Source organism: Lytechinus pictus, chromosome 1, assembly GCF_037042905.1.
Source record: "Lytechinus pictus isolate F3 Inbred chromosome 1, Lp3.0, whole genome shotgun sequence".
Taxonomy (NCBI): domain Eukaryota; kingdom Metazoa; phylum Echinodermata; class Echinoidea; order Temnopleuroida; family Toxopneustidae; genus Lytechinus; species Lytechinus pictus.
In genome coordinates, this window is record NC_087245.1 from 24,965,652 (window position 1) to 24,991,505 (window position 25,854).

At 35.6% G+C, this 25,854-nt stretch overlaps 2 protein-coding genes across 2 annotated transcripts; both read right to left on the reverse strand.

The window, feature by feature from the left end:
- Positions 1-12,274, reverse strand: LOC129259716 (protein FAM133-like). Its single transcript, XM_064098906.1, has 8 exons — positions 12,059-12,274; positions 9,892-9,989; positions 8,649-8,727; positions 7,764-7,829; positions 7,071-7,112; positions 5,090-5,158; positions 4,416-4,505; positions 1-3,609 (listed from the first exon to the last, which is right to left on the reverse strand). The coding sequence occupies exons 1-8, from the start codon at positions 12,080-12,082 to the stop codon at positions 3,523-3,525; spliced, it is 555 nt and encodes a 184-aa protein (XP_063954976.1). The 5' UTR covers positions 12,083-12,274; the 3' UTR covers positions 1-3,522.
- Positions 12,275-13,925: 1,651 nt separating this feature from the next.
- LOC129259724 (solute carrier family 22 member 18-like) lies at positions 13,926-25,417 on the reverse strand. The gene is made up of 8 exons (XM_054897988.2): positions 24,771-25,417; positions 22,900-23,143; positions 21,895-22,027; positions 20,834-20,943; positions 19,895-20,106; positions 18,419-18,520; positions 16,999-17,119; positions 13,926-15,486 (listed from the first exon to the last, which is right to left on the reverse strand). Exons 1-8 carry the CDS (start codon positions 25,119-25,121, stop codon positions 15,329-15,331), a joined length of 1,431 nt encoding a protein of 476 aa, XP_054753963.2. The 5' UTR covers positions 25,122-25,417; the 3' UTR covers positions 13,926-15,328.
- Positions 25,418-25,854: the final 437 nt, after the last annotated feature.

Consider the following 25,854-nt stretch of genomic DNA (forward strand, 5'->3'; position numbering starts at 1 on the left):
TTAAATTTTTCATGATTAATTTTTCTGTTTTATACAGTGCACTTTCGTTTCACATTCTGCATACAACCCAGGTTTAGTCCTTCATGTTTTATTTGTTTCTTTTCAAATCTTGCTTTGCCATATATTTACACTTAAATTAAAAACACACCTCTGTACAATGGAGATATAGATAATATATTTAATTTTGTTCTATCTACATGAAAAATGACTTTCTTTGCGAATATATGTACATCTTCTGCTGTGTTTTTTCCAAACCATATCCATGCATTATCAGTCACTGTTTCTAGATGCATGTATAGATTTACAATTAATGTTAAATTGCACACCAATGCCTTACAGAGATCTCCAACCAGTACCAAGTCAATATATATCTTACAGAATGCTTGTTGGATGTTTCATAAAGCAACTCTTAATACCTCGGTCACATTTGATCTATGGCGGCCGTACGGCGAGTAGAAAACAGCAGTTTTATTCATTTTTATTCAAACCACCTATGTATAGCTGGTAAAAAAATGTTAAAACGACTGTTTTCGACTGTCGTACAGCCGCCGTAGAGTAAATGTAACCAAGGTATAAGTTACAAATGATTTCAAGCATGACTGGTGACCCTTTCTTGTGGTACAATGTATCCCTATGTCAATGTATTAGCACCTCAAAACATGTTCCCAGTCAAGCGCAAAGTCATTTGTAACTTTACAAATTAATTCATGAAATATTCCAAGATCAGAACAGTCCTGCGTTATCCTAGGCCTGGTATAATCAATTTACACTGGACAGAAATTTTCTTCATTCTGCTAACAGGATTTGGAAGGTCTTCTCAAGCACTACAGTATTATGGAAATACAGAGTTTATGTTGCTCAAATCTATACCAGGAAAAATAAAATGGGATAAATATTCAAAATGCAATTTAGTCAAATTCTGCCACCCACTTTGCATGGGGAAAACAAAAAATAACCTGACACGTTTTTTTATATCAAAACCCTGGTCCATAGATGCAGTTTAACTATGGATAGCCTACTGTGAAACTCTTCCGTTTTACAATCGGGAAACAACATTGCTTCCATTGGTATGCCAAAGCATATTCTATAAAGGCAGTTAATGGGTGTTGATTGCTAAAATTGTGTCATATCTGCTACTATTTTACAGCATGCGGTACATCTCATCTGTCACACGCTGGTCAATTGTAAAAAATGAAGCTTTCACACTACATTAAAGAAATAGAATAATTCACCTTTGATATCCATGTAGTTGGAATGCTGTAATTTGAAGAATAGCAAACATTGCATGACACATGTTTCTGATGTGATTTGAACATCTAGTGACTTGACTTTGCTATGAATATGCTACCCAAGAACACTTGATACAGTGCCAAATGATGTACAGTAAATTCATTAAAATGGTATTACTAAAAAACTAAAAGAGAAAACTTAAGTAAAATTCATCTATAATTATTCCTTTCTCTGTTCACACCTAAATAGTCATATCCTCAATTATGTTTAAATTCCTTGTATCATAATTCTGAAAAGGCAAGTTCCAGGTTCCAGGACCAGTCCCCAGATGTAACTCCCTCAGAGACAAGTGACAGCTCCCCCTGGGACAACTCCCACCCGACATCTCCCCTTGGGATAACTCCCACGCAACAATTCCCCTTGGGATGACTCCCACACAGAACCCCTCTCCCTTTGACGACTCCACCCGACATCTCCCTCCCCCAAAAACCCCTGGCCCTGAGATCAGCTCTTCAAGAGGGAAATGCAACCACTGGTCGGCTCTCACAGGGACCACTCTCCTTAGGGTAATCAGTACCCTAAGGAGATCACTCAGAGGAAAACTTTGAAGATGAAGATCCCCCCCCCCTCCGAGAACAAAACCCTGGCATAACAGCGTTACTACCTGAATGAGGAATTCTGGACATGATACAATTGTCGGATTGATTAACTATACATCACAATGACCCAGCCAGTGTACAGCTGTACAACTAGGCATAATATCCATACACACTTCCTCCACAAAATTTGTCATTTCCCATTGGGCCTCTGCACATCCAGAATTCCCAGCTGATCAAACCCAAGCGTAGGCGTTAAGTTGATAAATTACACCTTAACACTTTACATCTTAATCACTTTGGCCAGGATCACTTCATCAATTCATAAATAACCTGAAATAAGAAGTACCGGCAGGCAAACGGGCCTATACATTCATTGCTACAAATAATAGCTTGAATTACATTTTATACAGATGGGGGTAATAATAATATTGACTAGCATAAGTTTTGAGAGATACCATTCATATATTTCCCTCAGTAGACCCATATTGCCCTTGTCAAGACACTGGCAATATTATGGGACTACTTTGGGAAATATACCATGTGAGTAAAAAAACTTGACACCTCACAAATCTTCATTTTAAGGAAAAAACATGTCATGAATGCATAATCGTTATATATGGTTGGAAAGAGTATCTTCTCCCAAATAATTTGATACCATATTTATGTGGTATTTTGTAACGCTTGGATGATCAGGAGGTATTCTTTGCAGTGATGTAAATTTTGATTTGTGCCAAAGTAAGGCATGACTGCAAAGAATGAATCCAGATGTCAATGATGAAATAATCCTACAAAAGTTGCATTAAAATCCATTTCAAAACACCTTTTCAATAATTTACATTATATTTGTTAAATAAACACTTTTTAGAATCAATTCGCAAGTTAATTTCATCAAAAAGGGATATGCAAATAATTTTACTAGCTCAAGTAGGATTATGACATCATTGGCACCTGTATTCATTCATTGCAGTCATTCCTTATTTGGGTGCAAGTCAAAATTTAAATCACTGCAAAGAATACCTGGTGATTATCCAAGCGTGAAGACATACCACATAAATCAAATTATTTGAAAGAAGATATTCTTTCTAACCATATATAATGACTATGCGTTCATGTCATATTATTTCCTTAAAATGGGGATTTGTGAGGTTTAAACAGTTTTTTTTTACTCACACGGTATATGGTATCTCCCTCAAAGTCAAACAGTATTATATAGATATTTTCACAAAACTGTCATATGCAAACTATTAATTACACACAAAATATTCAGTTTTCCTGCACGGATACTGTAAACATTCTTCAGTGACCTGCTATTAATAAAGATTTCCCAAATCGATTACCAAAGTGATTACGTCATAAAGTCAATGTAATATTGGCCTGGATCTAAATGTTTATAACAAGGCCAATAATACATCTTCTTCAGTAGAGCTCATTGGGTATATATTCCTACTAATTTGTGATGTGGATGTTTTCCATCATACTCGGAGATATATATACATGTACAAATCAATTACGGGTAATTGCAAAATCTGTTTTTGTGACGTCACACTTTGGTACCCTTCATCTCTTTAACACTTGTATCTATAATTGTCTGGAAGTACCTCTTCATGCCATTTCATTTGCATCAAAATATTTAGGCAGAGTAATAACATACTGTATTCACAAATAAAGGCAGTACCACACATGATAAAGAAATTCAGTCCGATGGAGACGATCTTTTTTCTTTCCTTTTCTTCGACTTTCGGTGCTTCTTGTGTTTGGACTTCTTCCTCTCTCTTGATTTCTGTGAAAACAAAAGATACACTCATCATAGTCAAGCACAGTTATGAAATATAAATCTAAATTTTTTTTATCGAACATGTGTACATATATCAGTGTTGTAGTCAAGGCATCAAACCACAAGGCCAAAGCAAAAGCATTGACCCTCAAGGCCAAGGCATTATGAAACTTCACAATGAAATATCGAAGAGATGGCAGAATTCAAACTTTTTAAAATATGTTCATTTTTTGGTGGGGTTCACCTAATTTCTGGCACCACTGTACAAGAAACGAGGAGCACTGCGCAACAGATTGCATAAAACTTAGAAGTATTACAAACAACATGTTTATTTGAAAGTCAAAGAATGCTTGTGCCATGTTTATGTGCTATTTCAAAAGGTCAAGTCAACCAAAGCAAAAAGATGATTTGAATAAACAGAGAAAAATCAAACAAGCATAGCAATGAAAATTTCATCAAAATCAGATGCACCATAAGAAAGCTATGGATATTTGAATTTCACAAAACAGTTATATGCTCATCCTTGTCAGTATGTAAATGAAGAAACTGATGTTGCCCAATCACTATTTATTTATTTTGTATATTGTTGTTGATCTTCAGCATGATAATTTCATGCTTAGATTTCATGATTTCAGAGTTAGGTTTATGAAAATGAATCAGACTTAAATCTATAATGATATTCTGACAATAAGCCTTGACTTTCAAGACTTTCTTATGCAATCGTTTATCAATGCAACTAAATGTTTTTAGCTTTAATTTTTAATCTAAAACTTTTTCATCTTGTATACATGTATGACAAAAGTGATACTCACCGATGATATTCTGTCTTCATCACTACTGTCATCGCTGCTATATCTTCGCTTTCTACTCTTTTTCTCTTTGCTTTTCTTTCGCTTCTTCCTCTGTTGGTTGCCATGGAAATCAGAAGCACCAGGATATTGGGATTTGTGTAAGGTATAGGTGTGGAGATAAATTGATAAAACTGAGGTCAATGTCAAAGTTATATCACAAAAAGGATATAGCAATGGAATTCACATACATTGACATAGAACTTTAACTTACAACAGAAGTTTTAACAACTGTAAGTTCATCTATATTGTCGCCTTTGGAAAATTATACAATTCAATCAGAGATCTTCAGATATATCAGACTAACCGAATTCAAAGCGGAATAGTCTTGGCAGACTTGCCTGCATTACACAATTTAATACAGTAGCCATAATATTTTCTTAATGTATATTTTTTTTCAAGGCTACTCTGGTCAACATTTTATGTTTCTCAGTGTTGAATTTGATGACCAGCATGACCAAATATCAAAAACTACCATAAATCTTTTGAAATTGAGTATATGAATATAAGAACAACTCACATCCACAAAATCATACTGTTATTTTTTTTGTTCACTTGAAATGATCTATCACTGACTTTGGTCATTCTTATGCACTTAATTGTATAAAACTACTCAAGAAAAATAATAAAGGACATACCTTTTCTCCTTCAGACTCTGAGTCACTACTATCAGAAGATTCATAAGATGATGAAGACGAGGATGGAGACTTGAAACATGAAGAATTTTTGGCAAGATATGCAATCGAGATGAGGGGGGAGATCAAAGAATAACTAAATAAGAATCATGAAGTTTGAACAGTAAATGGGTATCAAAAACTTGCTGAGTTCAGTTCAGAAACAACTTCAATTCACAATATTCCGCACCTTGCTGAATTTTATAAACACTTTTACAAGTTGCTGAATTTTGAAGATGTAGGCTCGTTTGGGTGAGGTAATACCGGTATAAGAACAGGAGCCAGGTAAATTGTTACATATGTTCTCTCCTTTTTTATTGCCTGTTTTATGGTAATTTTAATCAAAAGACCTTATCCAGAATCCTGCAATGTTCTATTAAGGTGAAGTCCTGCCCAACAACATGTTGACTTTAATAAACAGACAAAAAAAATCATAATATGTAATAAATAAAATTTTCATTCAAAAATGGATGTACATGTTGAACAAGAAACTTACGGAATTTCATATATTTTTTGCTTTTTTCACATAATTTTTCTACAGTAGTGAAGGCATCATACTAGTTACATGTAATTAATACCTGATATGAGACAACTGAGCAATGACGTTTTTAACATTTTATTGACCCACCTTTGAAAAACCAAACAGTGGTACAAAATAATGGGACTTTGTGTTTGAAATAGCAGGTGTTATACAGTGCGTCCCACAAAAAGGAAACTCGTTTTAAGAGCTTAATTTCTTAATTATCAAACATGTTTCTACTATGAATTTGATACTTATGGTAAGAGTGGAATATCATCTTTAATTTGAGACCAACAGCTTAGCAAAACGTTCACGTATGGCAGGTTACAAACAATAAATATTGAGGCCTATCAGAAACGATTTGCGCAGAAACTCAGACAGAATCTTAATCGACTCTCATTTCAGGGATCAGTGAGAGAAACATATCAAAGAATACAAAAGAAATGCTAATGAGTCAATCGTCAAATAAGCACGGTTGTCATATCACAAAGCAATCTCGTCCAAATATTCTGGGTAACCTGATTTTGACATTAGAATTTCAAGTTCGTTTTGCTCATTAATGCATGAAGTGTTTTTCACATATAAGATATCCAAATGTAGAAGAATAAATTGAATTGTACGATGATGTAAATGAAATATTATAATTAATTTGCATTTGAAGAAAAAGGATGTGGGAATCTTGGTTTCCTTTTTTTAAGACGCACTGTAGTTTGCTGTAAAGAGTGAAGTGCTCAAGAGGTGTAGCACTTGCGATCACATTAGCCTTGTAAGCAACTTTGTAAAATGTTTTTGGACGTGGATAAGTTATTTCATGATGGCTATTGTGACAGACAATTAATTGTTTTGAATAAAGTCATTCTTGGCCTATGAATGATTAAAATAAGGTGATATGTTATTTAATAAAAGAAACTCTCCTTCTTTGCTCTATCCTTCATTTAGAAAGAGGTTATTGATCAATTATGTTGCATGGGCATTTGAGTATGCTGATGTACAATATATTAACACCTGTGTGTTGGCTCGGTTGGTAGAGCATCCACCTCACAACTGGGAGGTGGGAAATTCAAGCCCAGGCAAGGTCAGACCAAAAGACGTCAAAAAATGGGAGTTCCTGCTACCCTGTTGGGGGTAAAATGATTTAAAGAATCGCTCTGGCACTGGTCAGTAGCTGCCGGGCCCATGATCAATTGGTCAAAATACATTTTTAGTTTTCTATTTCTGATTTCTATTTTTAACATTAAATATGGATTCTTAAAATTATTGTGATTATAATTATTATTATATTCACCCTTGCTACTTGTTTTGACATGCACATGTGGTACGTTAACTTATCCCATGACAAGATCATTGCTGGCACAAACTTCTACATGTACACACTTTATTACTGGTAATGTCTAATGCGATTAAGTCTTATAACTTTTCACTCACCCTCTCTCGTTTCTTCTTCTTCTTTTTTGTTGATTTCTTTTCCTATATTAAAAAGAATAGGAATGAAAAATGTGCTCTCTGTTATTAATGCAAAGTGATAAATCAGAAAAACTATACCTGATTTTGCATTTAGGTAGATAAAATGGATCTTTTACTGTAGCTTTTGTGTTTTCGTTTTCATTTCAAAAGATTTTTTTTTTTTAATCAATCGCCCTTCTATTCACAATCATTCCAACATTGACAACACATCCTCAAAAATTAATTTAGGACTCAAAATAGAAAAATAACAGGGAGAAAATTACTGCATCTACATGTATACAAACCCCATTCTTATCAAATATCTATATAAACATGTAGATGTAGATGGATTTTCAATTTCATGCCATCAAAATTATTCATGCCTCCCTCATGGCCTTATCATTAATTCTTTACATACTTCTGAAATGTTTAAATATTGACCTGTGACCTTTGACCTTGTGACCCCCAAACCTAAATCCAATTATCATCATCCATGAACCAAGTTTGAAAATGTTCCATTAAATAACTGCTTTTAGGTACAAGTATATAATGACAAAATGTGGGGAAAACAGCGACCCAATTTTAAAAATTTGAAAACACCGCAACAGGATCTATATATTCAATTCATGGGTTCAACATGCTAGAAAGATTTGTAATAAATGCATTTTTATTTACCTTTTTGTTTTTGCTTGATGATCCAAGCTGCTTGTCTCTATTCTTCTTCAAGTCTTCTCTGAATTTCTGAAATGACAAAATCGAATCATTATTTAAAAACTTGTTCGAAATTATCTAGTTTAATTAATATTTGTTTAAGAAAAATCTTTCACTTGCATACATGTATAATCATAAGCCTCTCATCACACACACACCTTATCCAAAAGAGATCTAATGAAAATATGATCAATAAAAAGTACACCGAGAGAAAAATATGATTTGAATAAAAAGTTAACTTATTTGTTTACCAGCCAGAATGTGCACATAACTGGGTTTTTTTGATTTATTGAAACTTTATGTCATAAATTTCTTAACAATTGACCACTAATTTTGATTGAATTAAGTTGGTTTGACTTTTCTCTTTGAATTCAAACCAAGTCACTGCTGGGTGGACTTCCCCTATATGAATAAATTAGAAATGCACTCTCACACATTCACATATTTCAACTTCATTCTATCATTACAGGAAAGTCAATATCAGTGCCTTCCTTTCAGCAATTCCACATTGATTATTTGTGAGTGAGCAACTTTAGGCCGAATTTTAATATGTAGCGTCTAGATAAAGGTAATATTTTCTTACACTGGTAATTTTTCAGTATTTGGCAGCAATGAACTTCTTATGTATATCCTTAATTTCCCAGAAGGCCAGAGCAGGTACAATGTAGTCTGCTGGGCAAACCCTTCACTCGAATTAAGGGTCTGAATGTGCAGCCTATCATGCCTTGTGTACTGAGGGCCTCTCACAAGTTTTGTATGTGCTAGTCTTTGTGTGGAGACAGTCGAGACACACTAGCTGATCAAAGTTTCAATCAGGGTCTGTGCCTGCAGACTAGGTACAATACTAACCTCGTTCATCTTGTCTTCCCAGAAGGCCAGACTGCTTGATTTGGCTTCTCTTTTCTTCTGTTCTTCCTGCCATTCTTCCCTGTGTAGTTACAACAATTCAAAATTTGGGATATTTGTTTGAATTACTTCCTTAAATAAAACTGGCAGCACAGTAACTTAAAAGGGAATCCAAACTTGGTCATAAAATTGTGTACCGTACATGAGGAGAAAAATAAGGAAGACTTAACAGAATGGTGAAAGTTTGAAAGAAACACGACAAGAGATAAGACAGTCATTGCTGTGTTTTTTTCAATGAGATCTCTGCAACTATGTAAATTTCAAATTGACATTTTGTAAGGTAAATTATTACAATTAGCTTTGAATGTAATCATTCAGTTCTTTGTTTGTTTTGAATCTGCTACAGCAGTAGCTTTTTGACAGATAATTATGAAAAAAATCTTTGTCCAGATTCAATTTTATTCCCAATTTAATCTGATTTATCAGGACACAGAGTAGAATTCACTTACTGAAGCCATCAAAATAGTACAACACTTTCCTGATTGGAAGCATTATCCTGGTCATTTTTATTCACCTCTTGCAAAAACAAAACCTCTGATCTTCCTCAGTAATTCTTTTATTAAATTACATTTATGAATTGAATTAGTGTCAGCAGTGATTGAATGATTTTCTGCCTGCAAGGAAGGGAAATTTTCTTGTTCATTCATGTTCTGAATTCCCGTTCTTCCTCTACAACAAACACCCATCCATTAAACATTGTTTTCATTTGCAATTTAGACATTTATGAACTCTACATGTAGGCGTGGATCCAGGGGGGGGGGGGAACGTGCTTAATTTGTGGTTGAAAACCTTTTTTTTTTTGCTTGTCAAATTTTTTTTGGTACAAAATATTCTTCATTTGCTGTTATTATTTTTCTTTTGCTTGTCAATTTTTTTCAGGTACGAAATCTCCTTCATTTGTGGTTAAAAACTTCTTTTTTTTCTTTGCTTGTGAAATTTTTTGCGGGTACGAAATACCCTTAATTTGCGGTTGAAAACCTTTTTTTTTTTTGCTTGTCAAAATTTTCCTCCGAGAAATTTGTCCCCCCCCTTTGGAAAATCCTTGATCCGCCCCTGTCTACATGTTTCTTTTTTAGAAAGGGTGGGTTTCTGCCTTAATAGATTATCTATTTCTATTTACATCTCTTTGTAATCAATAGAATATTTTATGTGTGATTATTACTGCACAAACTAGAAAAAATATTACCAGGTAGGTCTTGGGCGACTCAAATACTCCTGGATGGATGGTCCAGCTTGAGGTCTTGGCCCTGATGCTCTCGCTGCCGCTATTGGGTTTACAAATGCCTGTTAAATTAATATTAATGAGAAAATTGATTCTTATGAATTCACGACACCATCATCTCACACATACATGTACGCTTTAAACCATTTACTTTTCAATTCAGATTCAGATACTTCTTTTCATTGGTCATACATGTATAATGCTAAATACTGGAAATTCATATTGTTCTCACATTAAGGGTTCTAGATAACACCTCACAGTGCTAACATGCATGGTTCTGGGCAGTGGAGCATGTCATAATATGATACAAGTACATTATTGACATTGTCAAGAAAACAAAGCTTTTAGAAATTGGCATCGCTGGAAAGTAGAGAATTTCTATTTTGAAAAGTAAGTTGATGACAATTTTTTAAAATAAAAAGTGTCTATTTTGTATGGTTACTATAAAATCAGTCCAATTTTGGCATATATATCAATCGTAATATACATATATAAAAACAACAATATCAATCACAACTATAGAATAGCATTGTACAATAGGCTAGCATTAGGTCTTGCCTGGCTGGTGAAAATAAGACTTAACAACCACACTTAACCGTGTACATCCACTCTAGGCGACACCCCAATACTTACCCGTGCTAATAAACTGGGACTCCACTCACGCGCATTTGGGCCGCCCTAGCTTAGAACTAAGCAATATTATCTAGAAATTGTTACATTGTAGTCATTAAATATGTTCTATTAAATAAATTGATAATGTTTAATCGGTACTCACCGGTTCTTTTGTTGCATTTTCAGACCATTTCTCACAATTCTTCGTAAATATTTGCGGCAAATTTTGTCGCCATAGACAGCTTAGCATCCATCTTTATTGATAAATGGAGCGCCCTTTACGATAGTTGTTAATGCCGCGGAGAAATCGTTAGGCATTTTGGCCTGTGTTCAAGGCGTTCTTTCTGTTTTATTTTTTATATTGAAGATTGTGCATTTGTTGAATAGCGCCGTCTACGTCAGGTATGAGATCGAGTGTATAAATACACTCTTCCAAAATAATTATGATTCCGACCTGGCGCTGTTTAACTTCAATCTCTTTCACCTAAATTAGCGATGAATGCTAGCATTATAAAATATATATTATTAACGTCTGACGAAAAGAATAACCAACCGATCAGCTGACGAGAACGCGAATCACGTGATCTTCATATCAGCTTCGATCGCGAGTCAGAAGAGAAGAGCAGCTGCCCAGAAAATCAGGAAAAAGCCGTGAAAATGTAAGTTCCCCTTCATTTCTTTCATTTTTTTTGTTGCTAACGATGCATTTACACTATAAAATTATAATTTAAATAAGAGAAAGGAATATAGCTTGTACTTGTGATATAATATATAAATATCCTGTTTTCAGAGATTTCTAACCAAAAATACTACTGATGTCGCCTATGAGGTTCATACATGTAATGTTGGACCTCATTGGTACTAGGAGTGTGTACATCTAGCTTACACAGTACAGAACCAGTTTCAGTTATGCCTTATAAATATAAGTTATGGTTATGGGGATGCGTGACAGATGTTCATAGAAATAGAATCATACAAATCAAATGTGTCCATATTTCACACATTGGTTAGAATATTGTAATCTCACATGTAGACTTTCATGTAGGTAGACCGTAGTGACTAGTGTAATATCGAATGAACAGATGAAAAAAACCTTATCTTGACTTGAGAGTGAGACTTGACTTCATTTTCTTGAGTTTCCAACTTAATATTAATTTAAAAAAATTGAGGAAATGAGGAAAACAGATGCTTTGGAGAGTAACCTCGCATTGCAGTTGATTAGTGAAAAAAAAATTGGTTTACTCTCCATTTCTGTCTCATTGTCTGATAACGTTAGGACAGAAAAAAAGCCCAAATCTGCTACGCCAACGGCAACGCCAACGGTACCGTTACTTTAGCTCCGCTAAACTATTCGCCCGCCGACCCGGCTGCGCTACCGCTCGGCCTGGCCGTGGGGCATGCAGGGACGAATGATTGAGAAAGCTGAAAATTGTGCTTCATTTCGTTGGTCAAGACGGGTGCAAAAGCGCACTAACATCAAGACAAATACTAGCAAATGAAAATATATAAATTATCTTACAACTCTCGTGTCTCTCTTTCCCATTGGACTGGTCTAATTTGATCTTCTAACGTTGAAATCGGAGTAAAATTCACTCGTCTTCGAGCTGTCGACACCACATAGACGTCGTAAAGAGAGTAAAGATGAAGAGAGCTCACTGCACACCATCGATTAGCACGCAATCCCCTGCACTCGCTGCACGTTACCGTGGCAGCTCGCAGAGCTAGAGACTACCATATAGATTATAAGTATGCTCATTCACGAAATTAACGTTCAAACGCATTTGTAATAAAGCCATCTCTTTGTGTGTGTGTGTGTGTGTGTTTTTTTTTTTTTTTGGGGGGGGGTTAGGGGGTCTTGTACCATAAGACACATGTAAAGGTTGTACATGTTACGTTTTTGTATTCATGAATTGTAAATACGTTCGTACTCTACTCTCTACCCGTACCCAGAGAGGGCCGCGCCTCGCTCGATCGCCGGGGCGGGGTCGATATAGAGTCAATAAAATCTTGCAATCTTACAATTAATAAAATGCAGCAGGGGCAGTATGTGGAACGGTTTTGAAGAGGGGGGGGGGGGGGGGCTGACCACGTTCAATATCACAATCAGATTTTTACATTTTTGTACAGTGCGTGTGAGGGGGGAATCACCCTCTCCCCCGTTTCGCAACCCCCCTATAGGGAAAGATTCATATAGCCAGAATGGGGTAAGGGTCGTAGATCTAGCCCCCTCGATCCCCCCTCCGGCAGCATAAAAAAGAAGGAGAGAAAATAAGAAGCAAGATGTAGAAAAGAAATGGAATGAGAGGCCGGAAAAATGAGAAAGAAAAGGTAGTGAGAAAGAATTGTCAAGATACTATAGACCTATATATACTGACACTTAAATATATAGTCAGTCAATGTACAGATAATATCACGTCAACTTCGTGCTTTGACTTGTTACATTTAATTTTTTTAAAGAGCTTGTTCTCATCCGTTTCATGATTCAACAAAATAATGTCATATCCCATTTTCAGGGGTGGAAAAAAAAGTCAGCTCGAGCCTCACCCGTGCACTACAGGCAGGCCTCTGCACAGTAATAGGCCTACAGGTATTCATTTCATAAATTTCTGCAAACAGCTAGTCCTTAAAATCATCCTTTCTCAGGTAAATAAATCTCAGCTCATGCATCAAGCTTACATTATTTGTGACAAACATATCGTAATTAATTCATTAATTCATATACATGCAGAAGTCCCCCACTCATGCTTCTCTAACAGTTGGGGAAAATATGTGAATTAATCTCTCTTACAAAAAACTGCATAGGAAAGCAGCATGCCATATAATTATCACATAAATTTATAAAAGTAGTCCCTGAAAAGGGCCGGAAGACTTAGATTTTTAGAAGGGATGTATCTCTGTTATAGTTATGATTCCACGACATTTGCTCTTGCATGAGACTATTGCTCAGCTGCACATTCCACACACTAATATTAGAATGACCAACTTCAACCCTGGATTTAATACAATACCCTCTCCTAAACCTAAGATAAAACCCTATTGCAACCCTTAGCCTATATCTTAGATGAAATAAAGCATGGAGCATTTGTTGCCAGAGCAAACATTGTGTCATACTTATGACAGAATGAATGGAAATGTATTTGTTGGGCTCTTAAGTATTTGATAGTGACATCAGGAGTGTTATTATTATTTTAAAATAATCAAAGTTACAGAAGCGGAGATAGGACAAAGAGGAAAAACTGTAATATCACACCTTTACGTCTTCTAGCTCTCCACCCCAACCCCCCCCCCCCTTCCTACAACAACACCCTGGCTCGCCCCTGATTGTACTAATTGTTTGGCAGCTGATATATTCTGTAAGACAATACAAAAGAGATAATTACTATTGATTTCACATTGAAATAATTGCACTTTATTGAAATCTCTGTCTAATTTAACTATAATTTCATTGTAATGGAAATTTGTTTCAGTAGGCCTACTTTAAATAAATGGAGCAGCATAAATCTGCATATGATTTCATAGATTGAAATGGAAATATAATTGGGTCTTACGTCATGAAGAATGAATGATTATAGTAACTTTGCCATTGTATTCCTTGATTTTGATTGGCTGCTGAGCCCTTTATCACCATCGTTAAACCACAATTGAAAAATTGCCAAAATCATAAACAGACACCATTACTTGCAAAATAATAGATAGACATGAAAAGTGCTCAGTATTTCCACAAAAAATATATATAAAAAACCTAATCTTTATATGCAGGAAGACCTACAAGTGTGTATAAACTTGATAACTAATGGATATCAAAATAAAAGTATAAATATTTCTACACAGAAGTAATGAAAGCATTTGTATTATTGTGGACTACATTTAAACAATAATTTAGAAAGATAGATGTATCAGTATTTGATTACTAGTAATATTAAATAATATACATAATGATCGAAGACTTCAATTATTTTAGAATACATAATTTAAATCACATGACAATATAAATATGAAGTATACATTCTGGTATGAGATGCATTAGGTGGGCTTGTGCCAACGTACCGAGTTATCGTGTTGAATGTTCGGGTTTTGCGATTGCCCGACCCGACGCGAAAACCCAATGTGATGCCACAAGCTCATTTGGTGTGGGTTGAGGAGGGGAGAAGGGAGGTGTCTTGTAGCTATGTTCTTGGTTGTGTTAAATGAAATTTAAACATATATTTTTAATATATTGTAATATCCATGAGCAATTCAGTCTTTGTAACTTCGTTGCATGATTTAATAAATACCATACCATACCATTAGTAGCTTGTTTATATGCTGAGAACTGTTGCAGAGCTTGCGCAATGAGTGTTTGGATGATGTGTGCACTCTGCAAATCTACACATCATTATTTTTATTATCATAATTAGTAGTAGTAACATAATTTTTATTGATCGATCTACTCCCATAAATTTGGACAATCGATGATGCTTATACTCCTTCTCTTATGCATATATACTCCATTTTATAATTTCTATATACAAAGATTTATGTTCATTTGCCAATATACTTATGTTCTCAATGAAATGATGATCATGACTTATTATATTTTGTGACATTAAATTGATCACTTCATTTCTATCTTGAATATCCTTTGGTCTTTTATTCAGGGTGGTTAATTACATGTAGCCTATATATAAATAAGTTAATTAGAGCAGTTTCTCTCTTGACAGCTACTGCGTTGTACTTTCAGCTGGCATCCATCTTGGACTTGCCCGTAAGAGGTGATTAGATAATACATCAAGGTTTTAATGGAAGACACTTAATATTTGGTGAGAACCAGGAGTAAGACCATGTTGATGACTGCTCCCGTAATACCTAGAGATGGAAAGCCCAGATTGGTCAGGAGTTCAGCACCGATGATTGGCGCCAAGGTACCAAGGAGGGATGTGCCAGCATGGGTGAGACCAAGGATCGTTCCTGATCAAAGGGCAGTTTGGAGAGAGTGGATAAAACAAAATCAATTATTGGGACACATAAACTGTTTTTACAAATAAAGAGGGTTCAAGAGAGCAACAGTTATAGAAGTTTGTATTGACTTGGGCTACAGGCAGTTGTTCTACTTCACAGATAGTCTAAATACCTTATGGGTTAAACTAATTGGCCCGAATTCACAGAGGTGGTTTCTAAAGCCATCGGTTATACCCATGGTTTATGCAGATTTCCTGTATAAATTACGCTTATTTACCGCATATATCAAAAATGTCCAATGCTGATGCACGCTTCCGTCACAGTGCGCCAAATTGACGCCTGTTGCCGTGGTTAAGTACGCTATTTCATTTGTGAGTCCACTGTTTTGAATGAATGAGTCCACTCTTCAAACAGTGGACTCATGAATAAAATTAAGCAACAGGCGTCAATTTGGCACACTGTGACAAAAGCGTGCATCATAATTTGACATTTTTCTTGTAATATACGCGGTAAATAAGCGTAATTTATACAGGAAATCTGCATAAACCATGGGTTCAACCAATGGTTTTAAAAACGACCTTTGTGATTCGGGCCATTTGGTCTACTATCAATTTGGACTAATTGCCATTTTATACTTGTTCTAATACCAACTTTGTCTAATTCTCCTTTATTCTATAAAGGCCAAGTTGGTCAATTTCCAATTTGTCTTCTTATTTGTTCTCTTTACACTTTGTTAAATGAAAATTATTTCATTAACAGTTCATCTAACTATACAGATTAATCTACATATGACACCCAGGCATACAGAAAGTGGATACCAGGAGAAAAGAATTCCTTGAAACATAGAGCTATTATTCTGAGTTTAATAGCTCCATGCTTGAAAGCTGTGAGCCAAGTATTTGGTGGCCTGGCAAAGTAGGGTAATAATGAAGCACCGGGGGGGGGGGGGTGGGGGTCATGTTTGCACTTCATTAACATAACTTTATTTATTATCAGCTTCCTTATTATATTTCCAATAAAATATTTTATAGTCTTTGAATTCTATATTTTCTTTTCTAAAAGACACCTGTAATCTGTAATACGGCGCAAATGGGGGGGGGGGGGAATTAGGCACAAAAATATCCAAAGCTGGTGAAATTGACATAAATACCAACCAATAGGGAATCCCAGGCCATGATCTTGGATTGATTTAAACCCTGTCATACCATTATTGTTATTTATTTCAAGAATTTGGCCAGGTATTCTATCAAAATTCTAGACTTGTCCCTAGAAGATTTTTTTCAATGCAGTCATCGCAAGCTCTGCACACTGCATATCATTGTACATTTTGTTCAACATATCAATTGCACAAACTATTTCAAGTAAGAAGGGGATTTCAAAATATTACTTAAGAGGAGTTTCAGCCCAAACCAAGTTTATCAATGCAGAAGTCTTATCATTTTTCTGTATGTGAATTAAAGCGAATTTCATGTGAAAAATTAAAACCGTTGAAATATTGACTTCAGGATATGACTGTGTTACCTGACTCTGAGGATGGTACGGCCTTGGTAAGTACACTGGTGATGACGGTAGTTGTAATACAATTTCCACAGGTCATTGGGAGCAGAACGGCCGCAAGCTGCCATACATCTTGGACAAGACACTGGAAGACAAATAAAGATGGGCAGAATGTGTCTACTTTTAATCATGAAGCTGCAGAGTAATATGTAACCCTAGGAGGAATCATTGCCGTTTCATCAAAGTGAACTGAACTTCCTGAACTCCACAACATCTTCTGAAGATGGATTTCAGTTGATTTCTGGGGAGCATTCATCAAAATTTTTGTCCAACAAGTTGTTGGATCTGACAACTTTTCTTGATTTTGATCAGAGGACACTGTTCCTATGATAACTTACGGATAAAAACAGACTTTGTTGGATAAATCGTTCGACAAGTTCTTTCATGAGAGGCTCCCCTGATGTTACAAATTAATCTGGAATCAAGCAACAAAATTTGAATTCTGCAGGATCCGCTCCGACAATAATATTTCATGAACTTTCAGTTTGGATTGGATTTTGGAAACAACACTTGTGACAAAGACTGGATTATAAGTATAACAAGGTCTTTAACCTTTAAATCAATTTTGAACAATGTGAGAACCTCATCAAACACAAACTTTCTAACATAGAGGCCGTTCTCATTACGCTTTCTAAAACTAGTTTACTGGAAACCGATTCAGGAAACCACTTTGGAAGATCGCTTTGCGAGCGTTCCCACTTGATCACACGAAAGTGGTTTTCAAAATCACTTCACGTAAAGCGCTCTTGTTGCTATGGAAACGCTCTCAGTGGGGTGACACGTTTCGCGCGAAATTCGAAACCGCAGCATAGGCATTCTACACCTGTCGTGTGGAGTAGCGCGCTCAAAATGTGCGAAGATCGCTTCCCGCAGAACGGTTGTGTCCTCACTTACGCTAAAGCCAGTTTAACGAGGCAAAGCGATCTTGAAAACTACATCGCGAGGTGGTTTTCCAAACTGGTTTGGAAGATCGCTTCCAAGACCGCTTCGACCATTCTCACTACGCGTTAAACTAGTTTCCAGTAAACTAGTTTTAGGAACGTAGTGAGAACAGCCTCATAATCCTGTTTAATGTTTGATTTATAATAAATCCTATCGAGAAAACATGTCTTGTGGCTACTACTGTATCACTGATTCAGAGTAAATAACTTTAATAAATCTTACCAAGGACATATAACTTGCTGGCTCTTAGCAACTTCATTTCACTGTATTTCTTTGTGAGGTGTCCTATCACCATGCCCTGCATGTGAGAACCTCATCAAACACGAACTTTCTAACATAATCCTGTTTAATGTTTGATTTATAATAAATCCTATCGAGAAAACATGTCTTGTGGCTACTACTGTATCACTGATTCAGAGTAAATAACTTTAATAAATCTTACCAAGGACATATAACTTGCTGCTAACAATACGGCACTGGCTCGAAGCAACTTCATTTCACTGTATTTCTTTGTGAGGCGTCCTATTACCATGCCCTGCACAACCTGCAAGAGATGAACAAAACTTGATGAAATTTCTAACATTTTTAGGAGCGGATCCAGGGGGAAAGGAGGTGTAGGTTCACCCAATATAATTTCAAATATTTGAACAAAATGCACCCCTTTAGAACAAGCCTGACTTCCTACCCTGTTGGTTGTTTTTTTTAACTCATTAGATGATGGAATTACACATTCACACCAAAGGGAAAGACTTTGCAAAATCTTGGTATGATGCAGTTTTTGTGCATTTCACTCTTACTGTGCTGATAGCAAAGAGTATACAAAGGGACTATGTGTTTTGAATTGATACCATCAAGAAAGATTCATTGGGTGAAAAAATGTTCTTCCTTAGAGGATAAATTTCTTCTTTCAAGGCTGTCTGCGACCCAATTCTTCAACTAGAATGTTGTTACAGTTGATGCGAATATTTGGACATGGAAATATTTCAATGCAAAGTTCCGCTAAACTATCATACAAATAATGAGGTTCCATGAGTATGCTACCCTTCTTATAAGAATAAAAACAAAATCGATATTTAATCATAACGATGTCATAGCAATCATACAATCAGTTTTGAATTGAAACCAATTTGGCCTTTACTTAAAATCAAAGCTTGCAATCATTAACAAAAGTAATATTAGTATTCTCACAGTTATTTTGGACCTCAAATGAAAAGATTATATTCATATTTTCAGAAAATAAAGCACAATTTGCTCCAAAACCCGATCATAGACCTTCGCAAGGTGTGCAGTAGCCTCCGAACACCTTATCTGACTGTTGGTCATTTCATGCTTCCATACATGTACAAATTATTCAGATATTCTGAAGGATATATTATCATTTCAGTATGAAACAATAATCAAATTTTAAAAAAATGTAAATGTAAAAAAAGGGAGCCTCAGGTGTGTTTGACTTTGACAATAAAATGTTAATGCATAAAATAAGTACGAATGTTTGAGATCAATCCAAAGGGTAATTTATTATAATTTGAAATTTGTTATAACTGTGTAGAATATACCTGTATAGAAGGTACATGTACTGATCAATGAAAAAGTTGAGGTATTTGAAAACTAATAATCCTTCATAATAGGGTCAACACCTTAATATCAGAATTGATGGTGACTGTCATTATGGTAACTACCATGGTAACCATGACTTTGATTAGCTACTAATCACTGTTACTTTGGTAGTTACCAAAGTAACAGTGATTAGTAGCTAATCAACGTTACAGTTGAACTTGCATAAGCCCACCTTCAATAAGTTGATCATTTGCCTATTAAATTCAAAGCAATTTTTCAAACTAGATGATGGTTTGAACTAACCCCTCAAAGAAACAAAAATCACTGCAAGATTGAACTTACAAAGGTGTACTAAACTTACAATGCTCGCAATGCCCTGGAATGAGAGAAAGTATCCGTTTTCATCGGCAGTCAGCTGAAACTTATCAATGACAATAAGAGCAAACATAGAACTGAAGATGGCCCCTGGCAGACCAGCAAGTAGATTCACACTCAGAAAGAAGGCCGCACCGGGGGAAGACCTCATTAGATGGGTGAAGTTTTTTATGCTGAACACACTATCTGAAGACTTGTCTTTGAAATAGAATGAAAGGATGAGAGACAAAGAAAAGAACAAATTAAACAAAAAAAAAGCAAAAAGTAAGTATTAAAGAGTAGTCAGAGAATAATTTTGCTTACAGAAGTTGATTAGCGACTTTGGTCATAAGAAAAAGAATCTTGACTAAGTTCTGCTGATCTGCTACACAAAAAAAATTTTTGTGTTTCAGTTTTAAAAAGAAAGTGGAGCAAATTGCAATATGATACCAGGAAAATTCTTTCCTGATAGTAGTTGCAAGGAGATTATCTCCTTGGTAGATGTAACAGTTTATTGATACAAAATTGACATGATTTGCAGCAAGGGGCTGAAATATGTACAAATATAACAAATTGGCTAGATCAAATTACAGAAGTCAAAATATAGAAGTTGAATTACAAATACAACCAAGTGAGTATCAGATTACAAATACAACAAATCAATAAATATTCAATAACTAGATTGAAATGAAAAAGAGACACAAAAAATTTTTAATAAGGAAGTAAGAAGTGAATTTTGAAAAATCACTTTTAGCGCAATCATGAGTTTGAACAACTCATCTCATGTTCTTTTAATCATTTCCTCATTGTACCATTCAAAGCGTAGCCTAAATAAATAGATTTTCATGAAAACTATTACTATTCCACACCTCTATGATTTCTTTGTTCTAACAAATCATATCTAATTTTGAACCAGCTTTGTAATTTCAGTTTTTTAAAAGATTACCTTTGGATGTTGAAGACTGTGGGGGCTTAGTATTGCTTGGTATAAAGAATAATGTCAGTGCCAGGCTGACACACGATCCAATGCAAGCTACTGCTGCTGCCGACTGTTCACTGAATAATATAGATGATAGAAATACATGATTAAAAGGAGTTAAATTTGTTTAATAGTCAATTTGCTTTCATTACACAAGGTCTAACCACATTTCATGTACTACCAACAAGTCTAATAACCATGATGGTCTTTTTGTCATTTATATGTGTTGACAATTTAAACATTGGCCAAATAAATCAACATAAATTGATTGATGTGATTAAAATGGGGGTGTTTCAAGTAGCTGTTTGTAATGGACTAGAACACAAAATAACAAATGGGAGCCCAAAGGTTTTCTGACATTGATTGACTATACTTTCTTTCAAATTCCTGTCTAATATATTAAAGGGATTGCAATAACAACTGAATTGAATTGATTTTAATTTTTAATCCTGCCTATATTAATGTTCAGCTTTTATGATTATGCATAACTATAAACAAAAATACTTATGAAAGAGCCCCATTAAGACCAAATGCTAGATTGAACAACTCTGCATTGAATGAATATATCATCTAGAGGTAATAATACTACAATATTTACACTTGTAACAGATAACAATAACCAACTGTTTAATTCAAGCAATTTCAGCCATTTCTTTGACACAATAAATATGTCATGACAAAACACATTTCTCGTATTCATGTCAGCACAAATCATGCTCCAGTAAGACAAACAAGGGATTATTTCTCTACAAGTTTCGTTTCTTTTCCTCAGGAGAAATTATGTTTTGGCAGAACTTTTTTGGAAAAAATATCTAGCTTATCTGAGAGTCTTAGTTTTATTCATACACTACAATTGAAAATTGCAACATCAGATTGTAAAGGTTACAGTTTAAACGTAGGCCTATATACCGGTACTATTGGAAAATGTATTACAAGAGATAGAGCATATTCAATACTAAACTTTTTTCCCATATATCCCCCTCCTACCCCCCCCCCCCCCATTTGAATGTGAACCCAGCCAGGCATACCTCATATAAACGCTGATCCAACCTCCAATCAATGGACCTACAACTATACCAATAGAATAACACATACTGACTCTTCCTAAGGCCTCAGTTCTCCCACTTTCATCAGATAAATCAGATATTACCATTTGAGTTCCTGGAGAGAGATAAAAAACATAAGAACAGTTACATGTGCGCATGTTTGGATGATCCAGGGGTGGCGGAAAGTGCAGGTGCACCTCATAGAATTTGAAAATATAATGATCCTCCCCGTAGATTGCCTTCATTGCGCACCCTATAAAACAAGCGATTACATTTCTTTGTAAAGTTTTTCAGACAAATTTGCACCCCATAAAAGTCTGACTCTGGATCTGCGCCTGGTGTGCAACAACAACAAAAATGAAAATTGAAAATAGTTTGAAATTCAGAGGGAGGGGATTTTGGGTCAGGAAAAGGGGCCACAAGGTCGTCCTTAAATTTGTTTTTCAAATTTAGACCAATCATTTCTATGGACGAAGATTCTATTCATGGGTAAAAGTGAGTCTTTTTTCACCTTTTATGAGGGAGGGGGATATAATATTTTCAGATTATAATATCTTATTTATTTTTTTGACGTCTAAAAAAAAACGATGGGGGAAAGACCTTTGATGCTCTGCAATCCTTACTCATAACATAAGATCATCATTACGGATCTTATGGAAAGCACACCTTCATAATTATTTCCCAGTAAAAAGTTTTGACAGATCAAATTAAGACATATTACACACCCAACTTCTAAATATTCAAAATAATGACCTCTGATCTTAATGACCTTTGATTTTGCAACTCCTAAATGTCAACAGATCATTGTCACTCATGAATAAACTTAGCCAAAATGTAAAGTTCAACCCTCAGTCAAATGCTTCTTCAGTTATTGTAAGAATGTCATATTTCAGATTTACCTCTGTGACCTCTGAACTTTGACCCCCTGACCCCAAAATCTAATCCGATTACTGCAAAATGTGATATGGAACGGAACCTCATACTAACCTTGAAAAGCATGCAAAAACAATGACGGAATTCTGGAGACAAAGATCATCATTGAAGAACTGGCCACACCCAGTATCCCATATATGGCTGCAGCAGATAGATAGGCTAGCCCTAGAGCAGCACGTCCTCCATAGATATCCCCGAATCTACCATATATCGGACCACCAACAAGCATGATGCCAGAAAAGAAAGTTTGGAGATAACCAAATGTCACCATATCCATATTGAATTTCTTGGACAGAAACTGGAACCACAAAAGCAAAGGAAAGTTGAAAACATGGAATGTTCATAGAAATTTGCATAAAAATGGACAGGTATCTTCTTATAATAAAAATCATCACATTATTGTGTAGAAAAAAATTTGTAATTTAATAGGTTTAAACGTTTTGTGTTCTATACTTACTCAAAGGGGAAATTCACCCTGACAATCACTTGATTTTTAATATAGAAACAGAAAAAAATACAGAAATATATTGGTAAAAATTTGACTAAAATCCATAAGGGTCTAACTTAGAGAATATTATTCATTTTCAGTTTTAAATATGTGACTTCATGTCTGAGAGTGATTCACATATATAAGTATATTAAAATATTTTCAATAATAATTTATTAGGTCTATATATTTCTCTGATATACCTTAATGCAGTAATACATAGTCACAGGTTAAACTGTTTTAAATTACAGTATAGATAGAAAATTGTATTATAATTACTTCTATTGTATATCTGCTTTTCAGTAAAACAAAGTAATAAAGTTTATTTACACATGTCACTGTCAGTTAACTTTCCATCTAATTACTTGCATAGCTTCCAGGAATATAAAATTTGTTTAAATCTTAATTATGTACTAGTCTCAGTCTACTAGAGACATTAGTCAGAATGAAAAGTGGATAGAGGGGTGAGGCTCGGACTGAGGGGTCTATATCTCAGTTAATTGGGAGGACAATAATTAGCATAAAGGAAAAATGTATTATAAAGACTGGAAGTGGAAGACTTTATAAATGTTCTCCCTCTTTTTACATGAGATTCACACAAAAAAATCTTAAGAACTAAAATTCTTAAGAAAGAGGTAGATTTACTGTAGCTGTAATTATCATGGCTTCACAAACGTCATTGCAAGACAAATATATATTTTTTTTTTTACTCAGTTAATTTCAACTGCCTACATCATGGCCTATTATAAATAGATCTAACACTCAGCTGCTCAGTACCGTATGGGTACTAGTATTCAACCCGTCATAATTCAAAGATTTTGACATATTCCCCAAAATATTTAGAAATAGGGAATTTATCTTAATTTCATACCTTTGTTATTTCCAGGGTAATCTGTTGTCGATATTTTCTTTGTCAATCTGTCGACTGTATGCGCGGAGGATCAAATTATGCGGCGATGGCCTTTTGCACAGAATGGTACTAGTATTCAACCTAGTGAGGATTGATAGCAAATCTCAAAAGGGTTAAGATTGCTAAATTAGATCTAGATCTATGTAAGTCTCTGGCTTTGATTAATTCCCTGTTTGGTCTCATCTCAAATGGTCTAGTCCATAGTCGGATGGGACAAGGGCAGATTGAGAGACAGGGCCATCTTTCATCGCTAGGTTGAATACTAGTGCCGACGGGTTGAATACTAGTACCAAAATCCGTCGCCGTATAATTCGATCGCCCGCGCACACAGTCAACTGGTTGAAGAAAAAAATAACGGAAAAAGAATAACCAGCATTTGCTCTTGGAAATAAGACGGGTCTGAAATTCAGGTAAATTCTATATTTCTATATATTTGAGGAAACTCTCCAAACGGGTTGAATACTAGTGCCCTTACGGTACTATTAGTAACAGACTACCGGTATAACTATAAACACTTAAACAGCCTACCGGTAAAACGCCCATTTGTATCCAGAAACAGACAGCATACAGAAATGTATTAATTAGAATCACTGTTTTCACTGCTTTCATATTAACGTTTGTTTTCTGTTGCCTCCGTTCATTTTTCTCACGATGAATTTCTACTTCCAGCTCCATCTCCCTTGTTAGTGACTCTCCCCCGGCGGTTAGGCCGCGCTCGTCTTGATGAATAGCCCCTCTCTCCACAGTACCGTCTGCTAGTGTGTTTGCTGCAGCGTTTGTTTTCATTCCAATTCTACCATTTGACAGACGTTCATCCGGAGTTAGATGTTCTCCATTTCGGTCTTGTCCTTTCCTGTAACGATTGCCAGACCTCAACATATTTTTTATTCTAAAATTTAATCATTTGAAATTCTGAACAACAATCCGATCCGAAGACTGAGAAATTTACGACACGTAGGCCTAACCGATTTACAAAGCCAAAGAGCGCAACTCTAAAAGATGAATATAAACATAGAGCTATAATAGCTCCATGCTATAAACTCCGTAGTAGGCTTTTTAAGCGCGAATTTGCCTCGGCAAATTAAGGGATCCCCCGGGGGATCTTCGAGGGGGCCGGTGTGGGTGGCAGTACCAGCCCAGGGATTTTTAGGGGGCAAACGAATATTTTTGGTGGGGGGGGGGGGGATGCAGACACAGTTTGTTAGGCCTGTTTCACAAAATCAAGCGAGAAGCGCAAGCTGAAATTAGTAGAGGTAGTGAGGCCCCAATTAGGGATGGGGGGGGGGGGGGCGGGTGCAGCTGCGTATCCAGCATCAGATCCTACAAAGCATTTGAGGGGCCCAAGTGTCTGGAGACAATAGTGACTCTATTATTCTTGTGCATGGACCCATGCATTTCTTTGTCACAGTAGTTGATGCTGGATACAAAGCGGCCTGGCTGGGCTCGATGCAGCCCCCCCCCCCCCCCCCACTTTTTTCCAAAACCATGTAAAAAACGTAAAAATTACCATCTGATTGTGAATTTGCATGGTCAGCCCCCCCCCCCCTCGTTTTCAAATCTGTTCCGCAGCACATATGGACCCATATTGCAGTGTCTCGTGAAGATGATATTT

Coding starts and splice junctions, on each gene's coding strand:
- LOC129259716 (XM_064098906.1), bottom strand. CDS start 12,082: ATGGGAAAGAGAGACACGAGAGTT. Junction 7,113..7,763: donor CATCAAGCAAAAACAAAAAG/GTAAATAAAAAT, acceptor TTTTTAATATAG/GAAAAGAAATCAACAAAAAA. Junction 5,159..7,070: donor AGAAGAAGAAACGAGAGAGG/GTGAGTGAAAAG, acceptor TCATGTTTCAAG/TCTCCATCCTCGTCTTCATC.
- LOC129259724 (XM_054897988.2), bottom strand. CDS start 25,121: ATGTTGAGGTCTGGCAATCGTTACAGGAAAGGACAAGACCGAAATGGA. Junction 22,028..22,899: donor GTTTTTGCATGCTTTTCAAG/GTTAGTATGAGG, acceptor ATCTCTCTCCAG/GAACTCAAATGGTAATATCT. Junction 20,944..21,894: donor TGGATCAGCGTTTATATGAG/GTATGCCTGGCT, acceptor TATATTATTCAG/TGAACAGTCGGCAGCAGCAG.